Source organism: Bubalus kerabau, chromosome 10 (assembly GCF_029407905.1).
Source record: "Bubalus kerabau isolate K-KA32 ecotype Philippines breed swamp buffalo chromosome 10, PCC_UOA_SB_1v2, whole genome shotgun sequence".
Classification (NCBI taxonomy): domain Eukaryota; kingdom Metazoa; phylum Chordata; class Mammalia; order Artiodactyla; family Bovidae; genus Bubalus; species Bubalus kerabau.
This window is the reverse complement of record NC_073633.1, coordinates 97023245-97047834: the sequence shown is the minus strand read 5'-3', so window position 1 is coordinate 97047834 and position 24590 is coordinate 97023245. Positions and strand designations below refer to the sequence as shown.

The 24590-nt window shown below is 37.3% G+C and overlaps 1 protein-coding gene across 14 annotated transcripts in view; it reads left to right on the top strand.

The window, feature by feature from the left end:
- The window catches only part of CEP128 (centrosomal protein 128), a 605049-nt gene that overhangs the window by 512586 nt on the left and 67873 nt on the right, over positions 1-24590 (top strand). For 13 of the 14 annotated variants that reach the window (XM_055538802.1, XM_055538807.1, XM_055538799.1 and 10 more), the window contains one exon: positions 21186-21209. The exons of the other annotated variant lie outside the window; for it this stretch is intronic. In XM_055538802.1, coding sequence (XP_055394777.1) covers positions 21186-21209 — 24 coding nt within the window. The remainder of the gene's footprint in view (positions 1-21185; positions 21210-24590) is intronic. 14 annotated transcript variants of the gene reach the window in all.

Sequence of the window (24590 nt, the reverse complement as noted above, 5' to 3'; positions counted from 1 at the left end):
AATCTCCAAGGTTCTACATATCAATCGGATATCAATAGTTCTCACATCAAGGGCTATCTCCCATTCCCATGCCTGGCTGATTTTCCAGAATGTAAATAAACAGAGCATTTTCCTAGTCTGGGATCTTGGAAACTCACTCATGTTATGGTTCAGTCTATTAGCAAATACTTATTTAGCCTTTGTTAATTCCTATCACAAGAGAAGACTCTATACATGGACATCACCAGATGGTCAACACCGAAATCAGATTGATTATAAAATTCTTTGCAGCCAAAGATGGAGAAGCTCTATACAGTCAGCAAAAACAAGACCAGGAGCTGACTGTGGCTCAGACCATGAACTCCTTATTGCCAAATTCACACTTAAATTGAAGAAAGTAGGGACAACCACTAGACCATTCAGGTATGACCTAAATCAAATCCCTTATGATTATACAGTGGAAGTGAGAAATAGATTTAAGGGCCTAGATCTGATACATAGAGTGCCTGATGAACTATGGAATGAGGTTCGTGACATTGTACAGGAGACAGGGATCAAGACCATCCCCATGGAAAAGAAATGCAAAAAAGCAACACAGCTGTCTGATGAGGCCTTACAAATAGCTGTGAAAAGAAGAGAAGTGAAAAGCAAAGGAGAAAAGGAAAGATGTAAACATCTGAATGCAGAGTTCCAAAGAATAGCAAGAAGAGATAAGAAAGCCTTCAGCGATCAATGCAAAGAAATAGAGGAAAACAACAGAATGGGAAAGACTAGAGATCTCTTCAAGAAAATCAGAGATACCAAAGGAATATTTCATGCAAAGATGGGCTCAATAAAGGACAGAAATGGTATGGACCTAACAGAAGCAGAAGATATTAAGAAGAGATGGCAAGAATACACAGAAGAACTGTACAAAAAAGATCTTCATGACCCAGATAATCATGATGGTGTGATCACTGACCTAAAGCCAGACATCCTGGAATGTGAAGTCAAGTGGGCCTTAGAAAGCATCACTATGAACAAAGCTAGTGGAGGTGATGGAATTCCAGTTGAGCTACTTCAAATCCTGAAAGATGATACTGTGAAAGTGCTGCACTCAATATGCCAGCAAATTTGGAAAACTCAGCAGTGGCCACAGGACTGGAAAAGGTCAGTTTTCATTCCAATCCCAAAGAAAGGCAATGCCAAAGAATGCTCAAACTACCGCACAATTGCACTCATCTCACAGGCTAGTAAAGTAATGCTCAAAATTCTCCAAGCCAGGCTTCAGCAATATGTGAACCGTGAACTTCCTGATGTTCAAGCTGGTTTTAGAAAAGGCAGAGGAACCAGAGATCAAATTGCCAACATCTGCTGGATCATGGAAAAAGCAAGAGAGTTCCAGAAAAGCATCTATTTCTGCTTTATTGCCTATGCCAAAGCCTTTGACTGTGTGGATCACAATAAACTGTGGAAAATTCTTCAAGAGATGGGAATACCAGACCACCTGACCTGCCTCTTGAGAAATTTGTATGCAGGTCAGGAAGCAACAGTTAGAACTGGACATGGAACAACAGACTGGTTCCAAATAGGAAAAGGAGTTCGTCAAGGCTGTATATTGTCACCCTGTTTATTTAACTAATATGCAGAGTACATCATGAGAAACGCTGGACTGGAAGAAACACAAGCTGGAATCAAGACTGCTGGGAGAAATATCAATAAGCTCAGATATGCAGATGACACCACCCTTATGGCAGAAAGTGAAGAGGAACTCAAAAGCCTCTTGATGAAAGTGAGAGTGGAGAGAGAAAAAGTTGGCTTTAAGCTCAACATTCAGAAAACGAAGATCATGGCATCCGGTCCCATCACTTCATGGGAGATAGATGGGGAAACAATGGAAACAGTGTCAGACTTTATTTTTCTGGGCTCCAAAATCACCACAGATGGTGACTGAAGCCATGAAATTAAAAGACGCTTACTCCTTGGAAGGAAAGTTATGACCAACCTAGATAGCATATTGAAAAGCAGAGACATTACTTTGCCAACAAAGGTCCGTCTAGTCAAGGCTATGGTTTTTCCAGTGGTCATGTATGGATGTGAGAGTTGGACTGCGAAGAAAGCTGAGGGCTGAAGAATTGATGCTTTTGACCTGTGGTGTTGGAGAAGACTCTTGAGAGTCCCTTGGACTGCAAGTAGATCCAACCAGTCCATTCTGAAGGAGATCAGCCCTGGGATTTCTTTGGAAGGAATGATGCTAAAGCTGAAACTCCAGTACTTTGGGCACCTCATGCAAAGAGTTGACTCATTGGAAAAGACTCTGATGCTGGGAGGGGTTGGGGGCAGGAGGAGAAGGGGACGACAGAGGATGAGATGGCTGGATGGCATCACTGACTCGATGGATGTGAGTCTGAGTGAACTCCATGAGTTGGTGATGGACAGGGAGGCCTGGTGTGCTGCGATTCATGGGGTTGCAAAGAGTCAGACACGACTGAGTGACTGATCTGATTTGATCTGATCTGAATTCCTTCAAGATTGGGCTAAATCAATCCCAGAGGGTGATGATCTGTATGTTAAAGGAGAAGAGAAAGAAAAAAAAAATCACCCTCTGTCTTTCTTAATGCGTGATGTTAATAGCTACCAAGCAATTCTTTTGTGTTATACACTGTGCTAAAATTGCTGAAACTCCTGCATGTATGTCATTTATTCCTTGCCACAATCTGTAAGATAATTTTGTTCTCGTTTATAGATAGAAAGGCTAAGCTGCATGGCTTGTTCAGCCAGTAAGTGGCAGGGCTAGTACTTGTGGTAGAATTCGCTCGTCATCTTCTGTGCTACTGTACTTACGTGCCTCATGACCTTATGGAGGACAGAATTTCTTCACTTTTTGTTTGGGTTCCTGGCATTTCTGCCTTTAAACATCTTTCATTTTTTTCTGTTAGATTTATTATCAAACAAATAAAGCATTTATTGTGGTAAAATCACCAACTCAATGGACATGAACTTGAACGAGCTCCAGGAGTTGGTGATGGACAGGGAAGCCTGGTGTGCTGCAATCCATGGGGTCACAAAGAGTAAGACACGACTGAGCGACTGAACTGAACTGTGGTAAAATACTAACTAACCCCCTCAAGAGAAAAGACTATAAGTAGTGAAACCAATTTGAGAGAGTGCATTAAATTAGTCAGGCGACGCTGGGGTATTATTAGTGAAACTTCTTCCTGCCTTTCTGTAACTTTGTCTACTTATAAACCCCTAGACCCTCAGCTTACATGTGTAGACTGACTTAAGAGTGTTGCTGTGTATGTGGCTATGAATATGTGAGGAAGAGTTCAGTTCCTGGTGCAAGATTACGAGCAATCCACTAATCTCAAACACTTCTAAGAAGGAGAAGGGATCATTTTTCTTTTCAATTCTGCACCTCTTCTTTTTGCTTATTCATCATGTTTTAAATAAATAGACTGAAGAAAGTTGTTATTAAAGCCCTCCTTAGGCTTCTTCAATTTCAGTTTTAAAGCAGGTTCAAAATATTCTGGCAAAAATTAAAGGCAACACTGAAAATGTTTGCATAAATTTTAAATTGTGCAAAATGCCATAGAACTAAACTGAGCTGAAAGAATGACTAATAAACGTCTCCTTTTATATATTTGTCCTTTTATCCTAATTGGTGATTATTTTGGTTTTAAAAAATTAATTCTTAAGTGCATTCCTTTGCCAGAGTATCTGCCTTACACTTACTATTCTAAGTTTGTTAGAAGTTCAGTGTTTACTTTTAAAAGTCTAAAGCCTTATTAACATGCTAATAAATAACATTTGATGTCTATTAATAATATTTCTATATTTTCCCATAAAATAAAATAAAAACATACTACCTACAAGGGATTCCATGCGCTTTACTACATTCTGGTTATATTTGAAACCTCTGGTTCTCATTACATTGTTAGAGAGAACTATTAAATTTGTCACAGACCAAACCAGGTTGAAGGAAAGAGACCATTTATGAGCTCAGTGATGAATCTAATCTCCTGTAGCTCAGATCTAAAAGAACCGAGAGACCAGCACTATAGAGGTGCCATTTAACTGCACAACATCAGTGCTAATTAAGTGTAGATCTTTGCTTTCCTATATCCTTCTTCTGCTGTTTCCCTCGTGGTTTTGACTGTGTGTTTTAGGTGGCCTAATGTCAGACCCAGAAGTCAGAAAGAGTTGCAACCTACTTGAGAAAGTCAGGGCAAAAATATAATCCTTTTTATTACACAGTGAAATAAATATTAAAAAGTATTCAGGTAATGGTTTATATTTGAACATTATATTTCATTATGATACAGTGTTTTGTAACACTGTCGCATGACATCTGTCAAAAATGAGGGTTTCTGGCCTGTGTAATTTTGAGAAAAGACTCTAGAACAGTTTTCCAGGATATCCTACTGGAATGTAATCTGCATACACAAATAACCCTGATGGTAACCCTGCCACTTAGTGACTATTTGCTCAGAAAACTGCACTGTCAGCTAATGGTATTGCCACTACTCCATTCTGTAGATCTGTTAAATAAACAAATATACATATACATACACACATAGACATCCATGCCCATGTATACATGTGCACACTTCAACTTGTCTCTCAGAGTTAGTATAGACTCCTTTGAGTCAGGTGGACCCGGATTACAGCCTAAGTGCCAACGTTTAATTACAGTGTAAAATTTAAAGTACATATATGATTTAAGTCTGTTTCTCTGACTTAAATGAATGAAATTAATAATTTTCACCTACTGAGGATTTTTGTGAGCATTAAATGAGAACATACATGAGAAACACCCAACACAATTTTTGCAAATAATAAGCTTTTAATAAGTAGTGTTGATTCTTATGATAGTGGCAATTTAAAGGAGTGTTTTCCTTAGCAACCACGATGCACATTCCAGTGTCTTTTTATTCATTAAATTAATGAAATTCTTTCCTATACCAGGACCTGTGCCTTTGCTACTCCCTCTCACTGTACATAATGCTTTTCCCTTCACTCTTTCAATGATAGCTCTTTTTCATCCTTGAGAGTCTCTGCTCAAATGTCACCTCTTCTTGGGAACTAAACCTAATTAACCTGTCTAAAGCAAACTTCTGCCCTTACCCCCATCACAGTTCCTTGATATCTGCTCCATTCATGTCCCTGTCTTCTCCTTTGGTATGTAGGCTCTGTGAAGGCAGAGAGACCTTATCTTTCTTGTTGATAAATGTCTACTCAGTGTCAACCATAGTGTATCTGTCAATAAACATGGATGAATGGGTATATTAATTAAATGAATAAATGAATAGAAGGGAGGGAGGTAGCAAGAAAGGAAGCAATGAAGTAGGGAAAGACACTGGAAGGAAAGAACAAATGGTGGATTAAAGAGATAAAGGACAAAGGGAAGAAACTTATATGGCCTGAGAATGGTTTAAAAGTTGAATAAAATTTTTCTGGTTCTTACTTTATTTTCTTATCCCTAGTCAGTATGTCTCACGTTGTCTTCTCCTTCCAGAACCTTACAAGGTTTGCTCCAGGGTGACCTCTTGTGAGACTGGAAGTAATTCTCATAGGATACCAACACCTTAGAAAAGAAGGTGGCCAGACTTCCTGTAAAGGACCAGGTTCTAAATATATTCATACTTTCACAGGCCATACCCTCTCATGCAGCAACTCAACTCTGATATCATAGAATGAAAACACCCATATAAAGTATGTAAAGAAATGAGTGGGCTATATTCTAACAACACTTTATTTATGGAAAGTGAAATTTAAATTTCTTATAATGTTGACATGTTGTGACGTATTGATTGTTTTCCAATCAAATAAAAATGTGAAAACCATTCTTAGCTGGTGGATCTATAAAGACAGGCAGCAGGCTGGAGTGACCTACTGTCCTACCTTGCTGACCCCTGCCTTGGAGTAAACTAAATTTTAATGGTTTTAAAGGTCTCAAGAATGTCTGTCTTTTGAAAGATGAACTGGCGAGGGGGAATTAATGTTTGAATTCTTCCTCAAAGAATAAATTTCTGTTGGTAGAATTTTAAATAATTTTGCAAATTGAAGGAAAGTATAATCTGGGGTATTCAGTCAGACCTTCCTGAACTGTAGAATCACACTGCATTAGTGGTCCATTATCCACAGGTAAGGTTATTAGTGTTGAATAGCTTTCATTACTAGCTAAAACTGCCCACGTACATCTGCTAACAACTCACATCTTATTTGCTCTTTCATTCCATAGACTTTGGGATCTGGGATCAGTTACTTCCAGGGATGATTTTGAAAGCAAAACAACTGGGGATATTTTGAAATGAATCACTACTCTTTTATTTATAATCCTGGAGAGTAAAATATTTTAAAATTCAAATAATGTTTTCCCTAAAATTTGTGACTTTCATTTGGGTAGTCAGTTATTTCAGAGAACATTTTAAAATCCTATGTGATGTCATTTTCTCTAAATGCAGAAACTTTAAAAATCATTAGAAATTATTATGATCCTCTTAGTGTTATTTTTATAGCTATTACTATTTATAGTGCTTTAAGTTATTTTAAGAAAATAGAGCTTGCCAACACTTTTTCTTTACTTACATTCTCTCTTAAACAGCCAAAGCTACTATTTAAAATGCCACCTTCAGAAGATGCTAGTCAGACTGCAATGAAAAATCAGAAAGAAGCTCAATTTGAAGAAAAAGCAGTTAAGTATTTCATAGGTAGACTATTTAGGATACTTGGAACTGAAATGTCAAAATACATCTACTTTCCTTCAGGACATACAGGGTGAGTTAGCCTTCAGGTATGCTTCTCAGAAGTTCAACTGAAAACTAAGTTGTTGGAGTTTTTCCTCCAGTTTTCATAGATACTAAGAATAGTGCACCATTGATTATCAGAATACAGATAATCTAAGGCTTGTTTTAAATCCTCTACCCATCTTTCTCTTCCTCCCTGTACTTGTATATTAAAAAAAATGGAGATCAGTAATTGTTATAAGCTTAGTCAAACTGAATTAGAAGCAAGAGAAGCCCGAGTTTTCTCAGCCAAATATATTATTTTATAAATAAAACAACTGTTTTATATCTTAATTGTTAATTCTGAACAGTAGTCTCTCTCTTTGTATAGAATGGTGAGAGAGATCTGTACACAGTAGCCCACAGAAGGAATATGGGTGTGAGGAAGGGAGAGTCTCTAATACCATGTTTCTTATATTTTAATTCCTGGAAAGAATTGAGTAAATGATTCTACATGTAAATTAGGATGTGGATTGTTGGAATTGCTCAAAGGTAAGCAATTTAATTCCCAAGGTGGACTGTTAGCTTTGTGTCATTTCATGACTTAGCCATGTGACATGTGTGGTAGTTGACAATAAAGTGCTAAAAGTCAAATATTCAAGAGGAAGGAGCTTGGGACAAAGGGTTCTGTGTTTCTATGGGTGTCCTTGTGAAAATTCTTCACTTGGAAACCCAAGAGATGTGTACACTTGAGGAAAACAAGGGTGTTAACCTCGGAGTCTCATTAGATCAGCTATGTTTGGTGGCAGTCAGATACACACCCTGAAAAAAAAAAGCATATTCTATTGTTTTCCATAAGTTATGCATAACAAAAACCTACTCATAAATTTCCCATAATCACCACTGCACTATGATTTGCATAAGAGCTCAGAGCATATTCAGCTGATATATGACTAGCCTCACAACTGGAGACCTGTACTTTATTTCTCAAAATGTAAATCCTTGAAAAAAAAAATATGATATGTTGGTTTCTGGGTTGTTAGCTTTTCCCCCTCGTACTCAACTCCTATTCCTGCATCACTTTTTGGGGATAGTCAATCTTTGAAATTATATTGCTTGTCATTTGCATTACCCCAAACACAATGATAGCCTTTATATTATCTGCAAATAACTTTTAGTTGTGCTCCAGTCTTAGATGTCATTCACTGAACTCTTGTTGCGTGTTACCAGAAGTTTCCCTGTGGAACTGAGCAGTACCAGCAGAAGGAGAATTCTGTCTTTTGCTCTTCATCTGGGTTGTAATCTTATCCTGTAGGTGCACAGCTGTGCAGCATATTACATTGTGTGTTAAAGAAGAAACTTAACAGTGATTCTTCATTTTAAAGGGGAGGGTTGTAGGGGGAGAAATCTCATGCATTGCTTTGTGATCTGAAACATAAAGGGTTAATCTGAGATTTTCTTGGTGTTAGTTTCATACTGTTGAACAGAAATGTGTACAGGAAACTTAAGCAAAGCCCGTCCCTAGCCTTTCTGGCTGCATTTTCCAGTGGTAAATTCTGTTGAAACCGACCAACAGAGCCCCATGTCCATATCTCTCTCTTCATCTTTCTCCTCTGCCCCCACAAACCCACATACACATCCCACGTCAATGGAAGTGCAACTTCGGCTTTTCCTGAATAGTGTTGAATGGAAGTGCAGGAGTCAGAAATGACCTCGTAACCAACAGTCTCACCAACTGAATCACCAGCCTGAGAATACAGCAGAAGAAAGCTCCAGAAGCCCAGCTGGCTGCCTCAGCTCTCTATTTGGCAATGATAGTGGATGAGAGAACAAATCAGAAATGTGGAGTGCACACTCCGACTCTGTTCTTAAATTTTGTGATAGTTCCTGCTTCTGATTCTCTAGTCCGCAAGGATAGCAAGGATCATTACTAGGCTAGAAAATGATACATCCCTTTAAACTGGTATTTCTTGATAAATCAAATGTTGGCTTTTCTTACTGACAATGTTTGAGATAAAATCCTGATGCCTTGCTGTGGTTTACTTTGCTGCCTTTCCATTATGAACCCTGGAGTAGATTATTTGAAAAGGCACATAAGCAGCTGGTGAAATGAGTTAACAAAGATTGACTGTAGGTATATAATGCTGGCTAAATTGAACACTAGATAATGGAAAACTGCTGTAAGTTACTCTAATGTCATTCATTCAGAAGTTTTTTTTAGCCTACAGAGTAACTTCGTCTGACTTTTAATAGACAACATGCAGTTTTATGTATACATCATTGACTCATGTATACTCAGCCAAGCTATGCTACATCTTAAAGTTGTTTTTATTTTGTGTTGCAACATTGTGGTTGTTTACAATTTTTATCTATTTTAAATTTCTAACATAATTCAAGAAACAGTGATCTTTTGTGGTAGTTAATAAAAGCCTGTTCTTTCATTCTAATATCTTGACGCATGGAAAAGAATACATTTGAAATTATTTCTCTTTTAATTACCAAAAATTGATTGACAGTTTGTTGAATGTAACGAGTTGTCATGTGGAAATGCATAAAGGAAAAATGGGACACATTTGCCTTTCGTTTGATATCTTTCTTATAGGAAGCAGCAGGTAAGGTGTGGGTGTTCTTTACACCGAGTTAACATTGACAGGAAAAAGCTCTGCAGTTTTCTCTCTGGGTGAAGAAGCTGAGTGGACTTTTCTTCCAGAAGACAAGCATTGTGCTTTTAGAACAGTAATGAGAGGAAGTCCTCATTGTAGATTTTCTTTTTTTGAAAGTTATATGGCCATCATGGCCCGTCAGTCCCAGAGAAGTTTCCAGAATTAGTCTATACTTGTACTATTTCTTACAGTTGGAAAAAGTAGAGACTCTTGTTATATTTTTATGCCATTATTGGGCATTTTTTGTTTGATAACAAATATATTTCAAACATGCTTGAAAACTACTGTGTTATCATGAAAAAGTCAGTATATCTGTACAACTACACTTACCAGAAGCAGAAGAACTCTTGAGTATTTAGACCTAAGAACCTCTATTTCATTTCTTAGGTGGGATGGATGAGCCAATGTGGTTCGTTGATTGGCTCAGCTGAGTCAAATAAGCTGTTAATGATCAGGGATGCAGATACCAACTATCCATTTAGCACTCATGTCCTAACTTAGCTCACAAATATGTTCCCATCTCCAGTGATGTAATGAATTTGCCTTGGTTTATTCATAAATTCTAATGTACACCCCATTGTGACCAACTAGCAAAGGAATATGTACAGCTCAAGACAGGTTGATAGCCTCGGGCTAAAAAGTTAAAAAAATCTTTTTTTATAGTACAGGTGCTATTGGCCTCCCAAAAATACAGCTCACCTTACTTGATCTGTCAAGCCCAAAATAAATTAAAAGGTGATTTCTAGCATTATTGTTTTCAGTTAGAAATGGTATGCGGTATTAACACTAGAGGGTAATAACAGCATGCTTCATTGTCTCAAGGACTATGCAGTGACTTCCTTTAGGATTGACTGATTTGAGAGTCCCCAAGAGTCTTCTCCAGCACCACAATTGGAAAGCATCAAACTTCAGTGTTCAGCCTTAAATATGGTCCAACTGTCACATCTGTACATGACTACTGGAGAACCATAGCTTTGACTATACAGACCTTAATATGCTGTCTAGGTTTGTCATAGCTTTCCTTCCAAGGATCAAGCATTTTAATTTCTTGGCTACAGTCACCATCTGCCGTGATTTTGGAGCCCAAGAATGTAAAACTGTCACTGTTTCCATTTTTTCCCCATCTATTTGCCATGAAGTGATCGGACTCTTCATGAGAGCGAAAGGGGAGAGTGAAAAAGCTGGTTTAAACTCAACATTCCTCTTCCCTTTCTGTCACTGGAGTGGTATCATCTGCATATCTGACGTTAATGATATTTCTACTGGCAATCTTGATTCCAGCTTGTGATTCATCTAGCCTGGCATTTTGCATAATATACTCTGCATAGAAGTTATATAAACAGAGTAACAAAATACAGCTTTGTCATACTCCTTTTCCTATTTTGAACCAGTTAGTTGTTCCATGTAAGGTTCTAATTCTTGCATTTTGACCTGCTTACAGGTTTCTGAGGAGATAGGTAATGTGGTCTGGTATTCCCATCTCTTTTAGAATTTTTCACAATTTGTTGTGATCCACACGCTCAAAGGCTTTTGTATAGTTAATGAAGCAGAAGTAGATGTTTTTCTTTAATTCTCTTGCTTTCCTCTATGATCCAAAGAATGTTGGCAATTTGATCTCTGGGTCCTCTGCCTTTTCTAAACCTAATTGTCCATCTAGAAGTTCTCAGTTCACATTCTGCGGAAGCCTAGCTTGATGGATATTAAGCATAACCATACTAGCATATGAAATGAGCACAGTTATGCAGTAGTCTGAACATTCTTTGACATTGTCCCTCTTTGGGATTGGAATGAAAACTGACCTTTTTCAGTCCTGTGGCCACTGTTGGGTTTTCCATTTGCTGGCATATTGAGTGCCCTTTCACAGCATCATCATCTTTTAGGATTTGAAAGAGCTGAACTGGAATTGCATCACCTTGTTTGTAGTGTTGGTTCCACTTGACTTCACATTCCAGGATGTCTGGTTCTAGGTGAGTGACCACACCATCATGGTTATCCTGGTCATGAGACCTTTTTTGTACAGATCTGTGTATTCTTGCTACCTCTTATAATCTCTTCTGCTTCTGTTAGATCCATACTGTTTCTGTCCTTTATTGTGCCCATCTTTGCATGAAATGTCCCCTTCGTATCTCCAATTTTCTTGAAGAGATATCTAGTCTTCCGCATTCTATTGTTTTCCTCTGTTTCTTTGCATTGGTCACTTAAGAAGGCCTTGTCTCTCCTTGCTATTCTCGGAACTCTGCATTCAGCTGAGTATATCTTTCCCTTTCTCCCTTACTTTTTGCTTCTCTTCTTTCCTCAGCTATTTGTAAAGCTTCCTCAAACAATCACTTTGGCTTCTTGCATCTTTTTCTTTGAGATGGTTTTGATCACTGCCTCCTGTGCAGTGTCACGAACCTGTGTCCATAGTTCTTCAGGCACTCTTGTCTACCAGATCTAATCCCTTGAATCTATTCATTACTTTCACTGTATCATCATAAGGGATTTGACTTAGGACGTACCTGAGTAGCCTAGTGGTTTTCCCTGCTTTCTTCAATTTAAGCCTGAATTTTTCAATAAGGAGCTGATGATCTGAGCCACAGTAAGCTGCCAGTCTTGTTTTTGTGAACTGTATAGAGATTCTTCATCTTCAGCTGCAAAGAATATAATCAATATGATTTTGGTATTGACCATCTGGTGATGTCCATGTGTAGAGTCATCTCTCATGTTGTTGGAAGAGGGTGTTTGCTGCAACCAGTGTGTTCTCTTGACAGAACTCTGTTAGCATTTGCCCTGTGTCATTCTTTTTTTTTTGTTTGTTTTATATATTGGCATTTATTTATTTATTTTTGTTTGTTTGTTTTTGTTTATAATTTTTTTTTAATTTTATTTTATTTTTAAACTTAACATAACTGTATTAGATTTGCCAAATATCAAAATGAATCCGCCACAGGTATACATGTGTTCCCCATCCTGAACCCTCCTCCCTCCTCCCTCCCCATTCCATCCCTCTGGGTCGTCCCAGTGCACCAGCCCCAAGCATCCAGTATCGTGCATCGAACCTGGACTGGCAACTCATTTCATACATGATATTTTACATGTTTCAATGCCATTCTCCCAAATCTTCCCACCCTCTCCCTCTCCCACAGAGTCCATAAGACTGTTCTATACATCAGTGTCTCTTTTGCTGTCTCGTACACAGGGTTATTGTTACCGTCTTCCTAAATTCCATATATATGCGTTAGTATACTGTATTGGTGTTTTTCTTTCTGGCTTACTTCACTCTGTATAATAGGCTCCAGTTTCATCCACCTCATTAGAACTGATTCAAATGTATTCTTTTTAATGGCTGAGTAATACTCCATTGTGTATATGTACCACAGCTTTCTTATCCATTCATCTGCTGATGGACATCTAGGTTGCTTCCATGTCCTGGCTATTATAAACAGTGCTGCGATGAACATTGGGGTACATGTGTCTCTTTCCCTTCTGGTTTTCTCAGTGTGTATGCCCAGCAGTGGGATTGCTGGATCATAAGGCATGTCTATTTCCAGTTTTTTAAGGAATCTCCACACTGTTCTCCATAGTGGCTGTACTAGTTTGCATTCCCACCAACAGTGTAAGAGGGTTCCCTTTTCTCCACACCCTCTCCAGCATTTATTACTTGTAGACTTTTGGATCGCAGCCATTCTGACTGGTGTGAAATGGTACCTCATAGTGGTTTTGATTTGCATTTCTCTGATAATGAGTGATGTTGAGCATCTTTTCATGTGTTTGTTAGCCATCTGTATGTCTTCTTTGGAGAAATGTCTATTTAGTTCTTTGGCCCATTTTTTGATTGGGTCATTTATTTTTCTGGAGTTGAGCTGTAGGAGTTGCTTGTATATCCTCGAGATTAGTTGTTTGTCAGTTGCTTCATTTGCTATTATCTTCTCCCATTCTGAAGGCTGTCTTTTCACCTTGCTAATAGTTTCCTTTGATGTGCAGAAGCTTTTAAGGTTAATTAGGTCCCATTTGTTTATTTTTGCTTTTATTTCCAATATTCTGGGAGGTGGGTCATAGGTGGGTCATCTCCTGCTGTGATGTATGTCAGAGAGTGTTTTGCCTATGTTCTCCTCTAGGAGTTTTATAGTTTCTGGTCTTACGTTTAGATCTTTAATCCATTTTGAGTTTATTTTTGTGTATGGTGTTAGAAAGTGTTCTAGTTTCATTCTTTTACAAGTGGTTGACCAGAGTTCCCAGCACCACTTGTTAAAGAGATTGTCTTTAATCCATTGTATATTCTTGCCTCCTTTGTCGAAGATAAGGTGTCCATATGTGCGTGGATTTATCTCTGGGCTTTCTATTTTGTTCCATTGATCTATATTTCTGTCTTTGTGCCAGTACCATACTGTCTTGATAACTGTGGCTTTGTAGTAGAGCCTGAAGTCAGGTAGGTTGATTCCTCCAGTTCCATTCTTCTTTCTCAAGATCGCTTTGGCTATTCGAGGTTTTTTGTTTTTCCATACAAATTGTGAAATTATTTGTTCTAGCTCTGTGAAGAATGCTGTTGGTAGCTTGATAGGGATTGCATTGAATCTATAGATTGCTTTGGGTAGTATACTCATTTTCACTACATTGATTCTTCCAATCCATGAACATGGTATATTTCTCCATCTGTTAGTGTCCTCTTTGATTTCTTTCACCAGTGTTTTATAGTTTTTTATATATAGGTCTTTAGTTTCTTTAGGTAGATATATTCCTAAGTATTTTATTCTTTCTGTTGCAATGGTGAATGGAATTGTTTCCTTAATTTCTCTTTCTGTTTTCTCATTATTAGTGTATAGGAATGCAAGAGATTTCTGTGTGTTGATTTTATATCCTGCAACTTTACTATAGTCATTGATTAGTTCTAGTAATTTTCTGGTGGAGTCTTTAGGGTTTTCTATGTAGAGGATCATGTCATCTGCAAACAGTGAGAGTTTTACTTCTTCTTTTCCAATTTGGATTCCTTTTATTTCTTTTTCTGTTCTGATTGCTGTGGCCAAAACTTCCAAAACTATGTTGAATAGTAATGGTGAAAGTGGGCACCCTTGTCTTGTTCCTGACTTTAGAGGAAATGCTTTCAATTTTTCACCATTGAGGATAATGTTTGCTGTGGGTTTGTCATATATAGCTTTGATTATGTTGAGGTATGTTCCTTCTATTCCTGCTTTCTGGAGAGTTTTGATCATAAATGGATGTTGAATTTTGTCAAAGGCTTTCTCTGCATCTATTGAGATAATCATATGGTTTTTATTTTTCAATTTGTTAATGTGGTGTATTACATTGATTGATTTGCGGATATTGAAGAATCCTTGCATCCCTGGGATAAAGCCCACTTGGTCATGCTGTATGATCTTTTTAATGTGTTGTTGGATTCTGATTGCTAGAATTTTGTTAAGGATTTTTGCATCTATGTTCATCAGTGATATTGGCCTGTAGTTTTCTTTTTTTGTGGGATCTTTGTCAGGTTTTGGTATTAGGGTGATGGTGGCCTCATAAAATGAGTTTGGAAGTTTACCATCCTCTGCAATTTTCTGGAAGAGTTTGAGCAGGATAGGTGTTAGCTCTTCTCTAAATTTTTGGTAGAATTCAGCTGTGAAGCCGTCTGGACCTGGGCTTTTGTTTGCTGGAAGATTTTTGATTACAGTTTCAATTTCCGTGCTTGTGATGGGTCTGTTAAGATTTTCTATTTCTTCCTGATCGAGTTTTGGAAAGTTGTACTTTTCTAAGAATTTGTCCATTTCTTCCTCGTTGTCCATTTTATTGGCATATAATTGTTGATAGTAGTCTCTTATGATCCTTTGTATTTCTGTGTTGTCTGTTGTGATCTCTCCATTTTCATTTCTAATTTTATTGATTTGATTTTTCTCCCTTTGTTTCTTGATGAGTCTGGCTAATGGTTTGTCAATTTTATTTATCCTTTCAAAGAACCAGCTTTTGGTTTTGTTGATTTTTGCTATGGTCTCTTTTGTTTCTTTTGCATTTATTTCTGCTCTAATTTTTAAGATTTCTTTCCTTCTACTAACCCTGGGGTTCTTCATTTCTTCCTTTTCTAGTTGCTTTAGGTGTAGAGTTAGGTTATTTATTTGACTTTTTTCTTGTTTCTTGAGGTGTGCCTGTATTGCTATGAACTTTCCCCTTAGGACTGCTTTTACCGTGTCCCACAGGTTTTGGGTTGTTGTGTTTTCATTTTCATTCGTTTCTATGCAAATTTTGATTTCTTTTTTGATTTCTTCTGTGATTTGTTGGTTATTCAGCAGCGTGTTGTTCAGCCTCCATATGTTGGATTTTTTAATAGTTTTTCTCCTGTAATTGAGATCTAATCTTACTGCATTGTGGTCAGAAAAGATGCTTGGAATGATTTCTATTTTTTTGAATTTACCAAGGCTAGCTTTATGGCCCAGGATGTGATCTATCCTGGAGAGGGTTCCATGTGCGCTTGAGAAGAAGGTGAAATTCATTGTTTTGGGATGAAATGTCCTATAGATATCAATTAGGTCTAACTGGTCTATTGTATCATTTAAAGTTTGTGTTTCCTTGTTAATTTTCTGTTTAGTTGATCTATCCATAGGTGTGAGTGGGGTATTAAAGTCTCCCACTATTATTGTGTTATTGTTAATTTCTTCTTTCATACTTGTTAGCATTTGTCTTACATACTGCGGTGCTCCCGTGTTGGGTGCATATATATTTATAATTGTTATATCTTCTTCTTGGATTGATCCTTTGATCATTATGTTGCCCTGTGTCATTCTGTACTCCAAGGCCAAACTTGCCTATTACTCCAGGTATCTCTTGACTTCCTACTTTTGCATTCCAGTCCTCTTTGATGAAAAGCACATCTTTTGTTGGTGTTAATTCTAGATGGCCTATTAGGTCTTCATAGAACCAGTCAACTTCAGCTTCTTTGGCATCAGTGGTTAAGGTGTAGACTTGGATTACTGTGATATTGAATGGTTTGCCTTGGAAACAGACAGAGATCATTCTGTCATTTTTGAGATTGTACCTGAGCATTGCATTTCGAACTCTTATTAACTATTAGGGCTATTCCATTTCTTCTAAGGAATTCTTGCCCACAGTAGTAGATATAATGGTCATCTAATTAAATTTGCCCATTCCAGTCCATTGTAATTCACTGATTCCTAAAATGTTGATGTTCACTCTTGCCATCTCCTGTTTGGCCACTTCTAATTTGCCTTGATTCATGTTTGGTGACTGCAGCCATGAAATTAAAAGATGCTTACTCCTTGGAAGGAAAGTTATGACCAACCTAGATAGCATATTCAAAAGCAGAGACATTACTTTGCCAACAAAGGTCCGTCTAGTCAAGACTATGGTTTCTCCAGTGGTCATGTATGGATGTGAGAGCTGGACTGTAAAGAAAGCTGAGCGCCAAAGAATTGATGCTTTTGAACTGTGGTGTTGGAGAAGACTCTTGAGAGTCCCTTGGACTGCAAGGAGATCCAACCAATCCATTCTAAAGGAGATCAGCCCTGGGTGTTCTTTGGAAGGAATGATGCTAAAGCTGAAATTCCAGTACTTTGGCCACCTCATGCAAAGAGTTGACTCATTGGAAAAGACTCTGATGATGGGAGGGATTGGGGGCAGGAGGAAAAGGGGATGATAGAGGATGAGATGGCTGGATGGCATCACCGACTCGATGGACGTGAATTTGAGTGAACTCCGGGAGTTGGTGATGGACAGGGAGGCCTGGCGTGCTGCAATTCATGGGGTCACGAAGAGTCAGGCACAACTGAACGACCGAACTGAACTGATGGACCTAACATTCCAGGTTCCTATGCAATATTGTTCTTTACAGCGTCAGACTTCACTTTCACCACCAGACACATCCACAGCTGGGAGTCATTTCTGCTTTAGCCCAGCCACTTCATTCTTTCTGGAGCTATTAGTAATTGCCCTCCACTCTTCCACAGTAGCATATTGGCACCTTCTGACGTGGGAGCTCATCTTCTGGTATCATATCTTTTTGCCTTTTCATACTATTCATGTTCATGTGGTTCTTGCAGCAAGAATATTGGAATAGTTTGCCATTCCCTCCTCCAGTGGACCATGTTTTGTCAGAATTTTCCATTGTGACCCATCTGTCTTGGGTGGCCCGCATGGCATGGCTCATAGCTTCATTGAGTTATGCAAGCCCCTTTTCCATGACAAGATTGTGATTTTCTTAGACTTTCCCCTTCTAAAATAGCACTAAAAAATAGTGGGAAAGGGAATCTTCAATCACCAAAAAACCTGGTAACAATAAAACCTATTTTTCCCCTTAGAACTTTTCCTTCAAAATATTTGAAGGAAATTTCTCCTCTGATTTTTAACCTTTCACTCCCAATGGTTTCTTTACTTGTTGTCAAGAAATACTTCATACAGGAGAAATAGATTTGTTCTAATACAATAATTTATTTGGTCTAATAAATTAATTCTTACATCCTATGTCAAGAATCTTTATTTTAAGTAAAAATACTTGGACAGCTATGGGTGGGCTCTGAGAGTCTGCAGTTCCCCTAAAAGTATATGCAAAATTATGTGTGTTGTGAATAGCATTCATTTTCCTGGGGAAAAAGTTCTCAAAGTCCAAGACTACAAAAGTAAGAACCACTGATTTATTAAGACCACCTGAAATTGCATTATAGTGAGAGTGTCTTTATTACTTCTGGAGGCTTTCTTCTCTCTCTACTCGTCTCACCTACCAACTCCCCTTTCAGTATCTTTTTTTTTTTAATTTAAATTTATTTATTTTGATTGGAGGCTAACTACTTTACAATATTGTATTGGTTTTGCCATATATCAACATGAATCCGCCACGGGTGTACACGTGTTCCCAAACCTGAACCCCCCTCCCACCTCCCTCCCCGTACCATCCCTTTCAGTATCTTAAGCAATTCTTTTCAGGATCTAAGCTTGAGAGTGTGTGGGTGGTGGGAGAGAAGGCAGAGTATTGAACCTGTGGACTGATCTTTAAGATAAGATTTGTTGAAATGAAAACTGGAGATTAAACAGCAACAATAGAACACTACAAGTCCAGTTCTAGTGAGAGTGAGAGAGGATAGGGAGAATATAAATCAATTTTGGTATAATTGCATATTCGTTCCAGGACATATACTAGTATTTCTTCATACTCTGGCTTAAATTACCTCTACTCTAATGATAAGAACATGAGAAATATGCGGATATTTTGTTTCAGAACAGGGATTTGCAATAGGCTAATTCTTTTATATGCAGAATTATAGTAACTAATCTTGGCTTGTCAAAAAAGAAGTCAACTTCAGCCATTTAAATTTCAAAATATATTTCTTAAATTTTAAAAGCAAGGTAATAAGTTCATAAAGATTAGGAGTAGTTTCTTTTTTTTATATATAGCCTATAATTAAAGCCCAGAACTGCAATTTAGAGGAAGCTCACTAATTGGCAACAATGACCGATATTCTATTAGCTGTTGTTGATTGGCAGATTAAATTATTTAAATTCAGGTTAATGAACTGCATTTCCTGTTTCTCTAATTTTCTCATTTTTTTCAATATATATTCTTTATTTGAAAGCTATTTCAGTACCATTTTGGAATAGAGTAGGTTATAGACAAACAGATGTAACTAAATTGCATTAAAATAGATTATTTATTGATCTTTCTATTTTAATGAATTTGAGTTTTTTTTGTCTCCCCACCATTTGTGTTTTAGCCTTACAGACTAGGCATATGTCAGCGTAGACTGCTGTACCAAATGACTGTAGCCTGGGTGTCTGAAGCAGCAAGCATTTATTTCTCACAGTTGCAGAGGCTGGCAGTTCCAAGATCAGGGCGCTGGCAGTTTTGGTTCTTGGTGAAGGACCTCTTCCTGGCTTGTAGATGGCCATGTTCCCATTATGCCTTAGTGTGGCAGAGAGCAGAAAGGGAAGCCCGCATTCTTGTGTCTCTTCTTGGAAGGGCACTAATCTCCTGAGGGCTGTCTCCTCCTGACCTGATTACCTCCCAAAGGCCATATATCCAGAGGCCATCACTTTAGGGACTGGGGTTTTCAGCATGTGAACTTTGAAGACACAAACACGTAGTCTGTGACAGTACACATTCCTTTTAAAATCCTGTAACAAATATTTAAATAAAATGAAGGTACTAATACATAAATCATATGAGTTTTATCTTTCCTGAACACTGAGCTATGAATTAAAACAGAATTTAATTCAGTTGTACCATTTTGGCATCATATGAAATCACTGATTGCAAACCAGCTGTATGTGTGCTTTTAAAATATGCTAATTCTAAGTAACATGAGCCCCATAAATACATGGTATGGGGACAACTTAAGGCCCAAATAGTGGCTGTAAATATTTTCAGCCTTCCAAGATGGTTCATATAAATGCAGCACTACCCAAAGACTGTCTAATGAGGTTCTGTTCAATCTGCAAAGGATGATAAAGCTTTGCTGAATGGTTTTGTCCCAGATGTACGGTGAATAAGATGCCTGGTAACAACAGATCAAAGCCCCCTAGAGGCACTATATGCATTTATTACGAGCTACTCAAATGTGACAGTACCCAAGTCACCAATAAAATAACCGTTATTTTATGAAAATTATGGGGGCAACAGTGAGGTTCTCTCAACTATGCCAACAAAATGCAATTAAACAGATTATACTGCTAAAAACAGTCTGCTTTGGGCTGCTTTTGCATAATATTAATATATTCATTTAACTTGTGCCCACACAGCCAGATGTTTAAAGGGGCAGAAATGTCCAACCTAGTTTCCCAGTCTGAATGTTGGAGGCTGGGTTACAGAAATCCTCAAAGGCAAGGCCTCTGTGTTAGGTGAGGCTGGGAGAATCTAGGGGAGGGGAGGGCAAGGTTAAGCTTCTAAGGGTCGTGGGTCCCTGTCAGTGTCTGCAGGGTCTCAGAGATCTGAGCTCAGTGGCTGTCTGCACCATTTTCCCTCCTTACCCTCTAGCACAAATGATTAATTTAATTAAACAAGAGAGAGACCCAGATTTTATATTATCTTCTTCAACTGCTTAAAATGAAAGAATAGAAAAATGGGCTTCATCCTCATAAAAATGATGGCTTTACAATTCTTTGAATTTTCAGACTCTCCTCTCAAATTCAGCTTTAAAAAAAAAAAAACTTTTTGTGTATAGCTGTTTAGCTCTGGGAACAGTTGAGGACACAGCTGTTGGACTGAGAATGAAACCATTCTTAATCATTTAGCTTTTAAAGCAATATTATCAATGACCCTTTTTAAAAACCAATATGTCTGTGAATCCTAAGATACTATAAGTAACGAAGACCCACCTGTGTTCAGGACTGCCTGCATGTAACCTATCATTCTTATTTTTCCTGCCTTGTTTCAGTTAACCGTGTACTTATTAATTTTAGTTGGTGATGTCACTCTCATGTCTGAACTTGATTGCCTGTGACAGCGCACTTTGTGCTGTATACCTAACTGAGAGCAAGTGTATGTGCTCAGTTCCTTTTGTTATGTCACTACTATTGTCTGGTTGTGGCTCCTATGTTCAGATCTATTGAATAGCTATATTTTATTAAATAGACATAATTTTACCAATGCAGAAGTCTTAAACTCTATTTCAGTTCGTAACTAAGCCTGAATTTATGGTGTTTACGGTTAAATTAAACCTTGTAGTCCTAACGCTAGTCAAGATGAGAAAACTAATTGTTTCATGACTATTTTTCTCTTAGAGAGATTATCCTGAGTAGGAGTTTTCATCTTTTACGTGTTAAAAATGTTAATAGAAGATAAATGGAAAAATCTAAAAACTACACTTGAAATGATATTTTAATGGCTTTGTTTTTATAATTATATATTATGCTTTATTTGCAGGACCGTGTAAATGCCTTAGAAACGGTAAGTTGGGTCATTTTCTTTCTCCTTCTATCAGAATTACTGCTGGATCCTATGGTGGATTTCAGAGTACTCCCCAAAGGAAGCAGTTCCAGAAAGCATTTCTAAAACTTCATCTAAGATTCAAAGGGAGCAGTAAGCTAAACTATACCTGAAAGGTATGTAGATACAGACTTTTAAAATGAAAAAAGCATTAAGAAAAAGAAAAATACGTCTAAGTGGTCACTGCGTCTTAAGACAAATGGTGCCAGTATATACTAATTTATGGAAAACACAATTAGCTTAAATGTAATTATGTTTGTTTCTATATTTCCCAATCACTAAAAGGACTAGTTGATAAGATACTGAAATTAGGATGCCATTTTATCCTTTGAATTTTTGAAGTGTGGACAATCAATATTTTTTTCCATATTCAAATAATGATAAAAGCTGGTTAGCCTTTTTTTTTTTTAAATCTTACTTGCAGGAATCTGGTGTTAGTAAATCATTTTTTTAAGGGCACATATGTAAAGGTTACATGCTTGCAACATTTATTGGAAAATGATTTACATATTTTTAAAAAGAAAAAAAGAGGAGAAAACTTATTGTTTAGCAATAAAGTAATGGTTAGATAAAGTGTGAAATTCTGCCCAACATGACACAATGATTACGGAAAAGGCTTATTATAGAATGTTGCTGCTGCTGCTACTAAGTTGCTTCAGTCGTGTCCAACTCTGTGCGACCCCATGGACAGCAGCCCACCAGGCTCCGCCATCCCTGGGATTCTCCAGGCAAGAACAGTGGAGTGGGTTGCCATTTCCTTCTCCAATGCAGGAAAGTGAAAAGTGAAAGGGAAGTTGCTCAGTCATGTCCAACTCTTCACGACCCTGTGGACTGCAGCCTACCAGGCTCCTCTGTCCATGGGATTTTCCAGGCAAGAGTACTGGAGTGGGGTACCATTGCCTTCTCCCTATAGAATGTTAAATGGAAGCAAATTTAAGATATAAAATGACATGTGTACTTTCATGATAACATATGGTGATTAGGTCGGTGTCTGAAAAAAGAACAGAAGCAAGCGAATCTCATCGTGGTGACTTGTTGGAGAAGAACTAGGGCTGTGATATCACTCAATGCTGCAATTTTTTTAAAAAAAAAACATGGTTTTATAAATAAACATTTGCATGATAAAGCCACACGAATTGAAAGAATGGTTGAGTAAATTATGGTACCATCTGCGATGAAATATTGTTCAGCCATAAAGTATATGTTCCAAAGTAAATATATACAGAGGGAGATATTTAAAGCTATACAGAGAATGTGATGTAAATACTTGGAAATGTATATTTTGTGTTAAAAACTTTGAAAACACAAAATATTGAATGACTTGGAACTAGTCATTTTTTTAATGTTTTTGATGAGAAGGCAAAACATAAGCTTTTAAAAAATAAGGTTAATAAAGAATGCTGCTGCTGCTAAGTCACATCAGTCATGTCCGACTCTGTGAGACCCCGTAGACGGCAGCCCACCAGGCTCTTCCATCCCTGGAATTCTCCAGGCAAGAACACTGGAGTGGGTTGCCATTTCCTTCTCCAATGCATGAAAGTGAAAAGTGAAAGTGAAGTCGCTCAGACCTGTCCGACTCTTAGCGACCCCATGGACTGCAGCCCACCAGGCTCCTCCGTCCCTGGGATTTTCCAGGCAAGAGTACTGGAGTGGGTCGCCAGTGCCTTCTCCTAATAAAGAATAAAATATTTAATTTGTATGAGGAAAGGAAAGATGCTAATAGAGGACATTTTAGTCCTATGTAAGCAAGTGATTTTGATAGACAGTGTCTAGACTGTAGTGTGTAAATAATCTATTCCTTACTTTTAACTGGGCCATTTGGAAAGTACACTTGATTTTCTCAGTTTTAGTATGATCGCACTGTAAGTGAATAAAATGTTTAGTGTTCCTCTACATATATTTTGCTTACCCTTCGAAAGTATCTTGCCAATAGGATTTGGCTTATAAATCAAATGTTCTTTATAAAAGTATGAACAAAAGCAAAGAGTTTGAGGACCTGGGTGTAGCATACGAAATGCCACTTACATGTTTAGTGAACCACTTGTTTCTTGATTCCTTCATCTGTAAAAATGAATATAATTAAACTTGTTTTATCAGATTGTTGGGAGAATTAAGAGAAAAATATATGTGAAAATATTTAGGACCAAACAACTGTTAGGTTATCATTATATGATTGCTTTTTGTTTCTTTTTGAATCATTTTAATTATACCAATATGTCAATGTACAACATAAAGCCTGTAAAATTTATTAGTATTTGCTGGTCTTTTTTATTTCCATAATCTCTTTACTAACAGAGTGCTATGGTATAAAATCTTAAATGCTTTATTCTAAGGGTTCCTCTAGGAATAAAGGTAAGAATAAAAAGTCATCATGAGAAAAATAAAACTGGTTAAATGAACTAGGTTTTTTTTTTTTTTAAATTTAAACAGTGGCAGTTTTCTCAAGATGGTTTTAATTTGAAATAATTATCATAAGTAAAACCATAAAAATGAAAATGCTCAGTAATAATGTTAATGCTCAAATGTTATGAAATCCTTTGACTTCATATAGCATTATAAGGAGCAGATTTAATATACTTGGTAGACTATTCAACTGGTAAAATATTTTATAGTTCATAAAATCAAATATGCTGGCAGCAGTCTCAAGACCATTTATTATTCTCTCACAACTCAGCGGTTAAACCTAGAAAAATGTTGGTGGTGTCTCATTTGGTTTAGTTGGTATTAGGGTATGTAAGACATTGAATGTACGATGTGTATTCTGGTGATACAGATCTGAAAAATTTGATATTTCATTATTCCATTATTGTACTTATATTAAATTAATTTTAAAGGTTCAATATATATTCCTGAAAATAAGAGCAACTTAATTTGGCTTGTCACCAATTATCTATATGCTTAGGTCACAGTTGTTTCTATTTCCCTCCTCTTTTCTTATCCTTCCCTCTTCCTTCTTCACTAGCAAGTAAGTGTCTTGAATTACAAATTACATTTTATTTACAATTGAATCGCCAAGGCCTGCAAAAAATTTCTAACATATAGTTGAAAATCAATAAGCATTTGTAGAATCAGAGAATGAATGTTGAACTGAATGTGTATAACCCTCACATGGACTGTTCTTAAGAATATAAGTATAGACAGTACTGATAATTGAGGGGGAAAAGTACCTAGAAGCATATCAATTTATTATTTTTTCTCTAGACTTTCTGATTAGTACCACACTTTATTTGGTGTTTCACGAAGCTCCAATGATCTTCATTAAAGTTTAGCGTGAGTTTTTCTAGGAAGGAACCACCTTCAGCCAAAGCATAGTTGGTTGGTTACCTAAATAAAGTTAAGTGA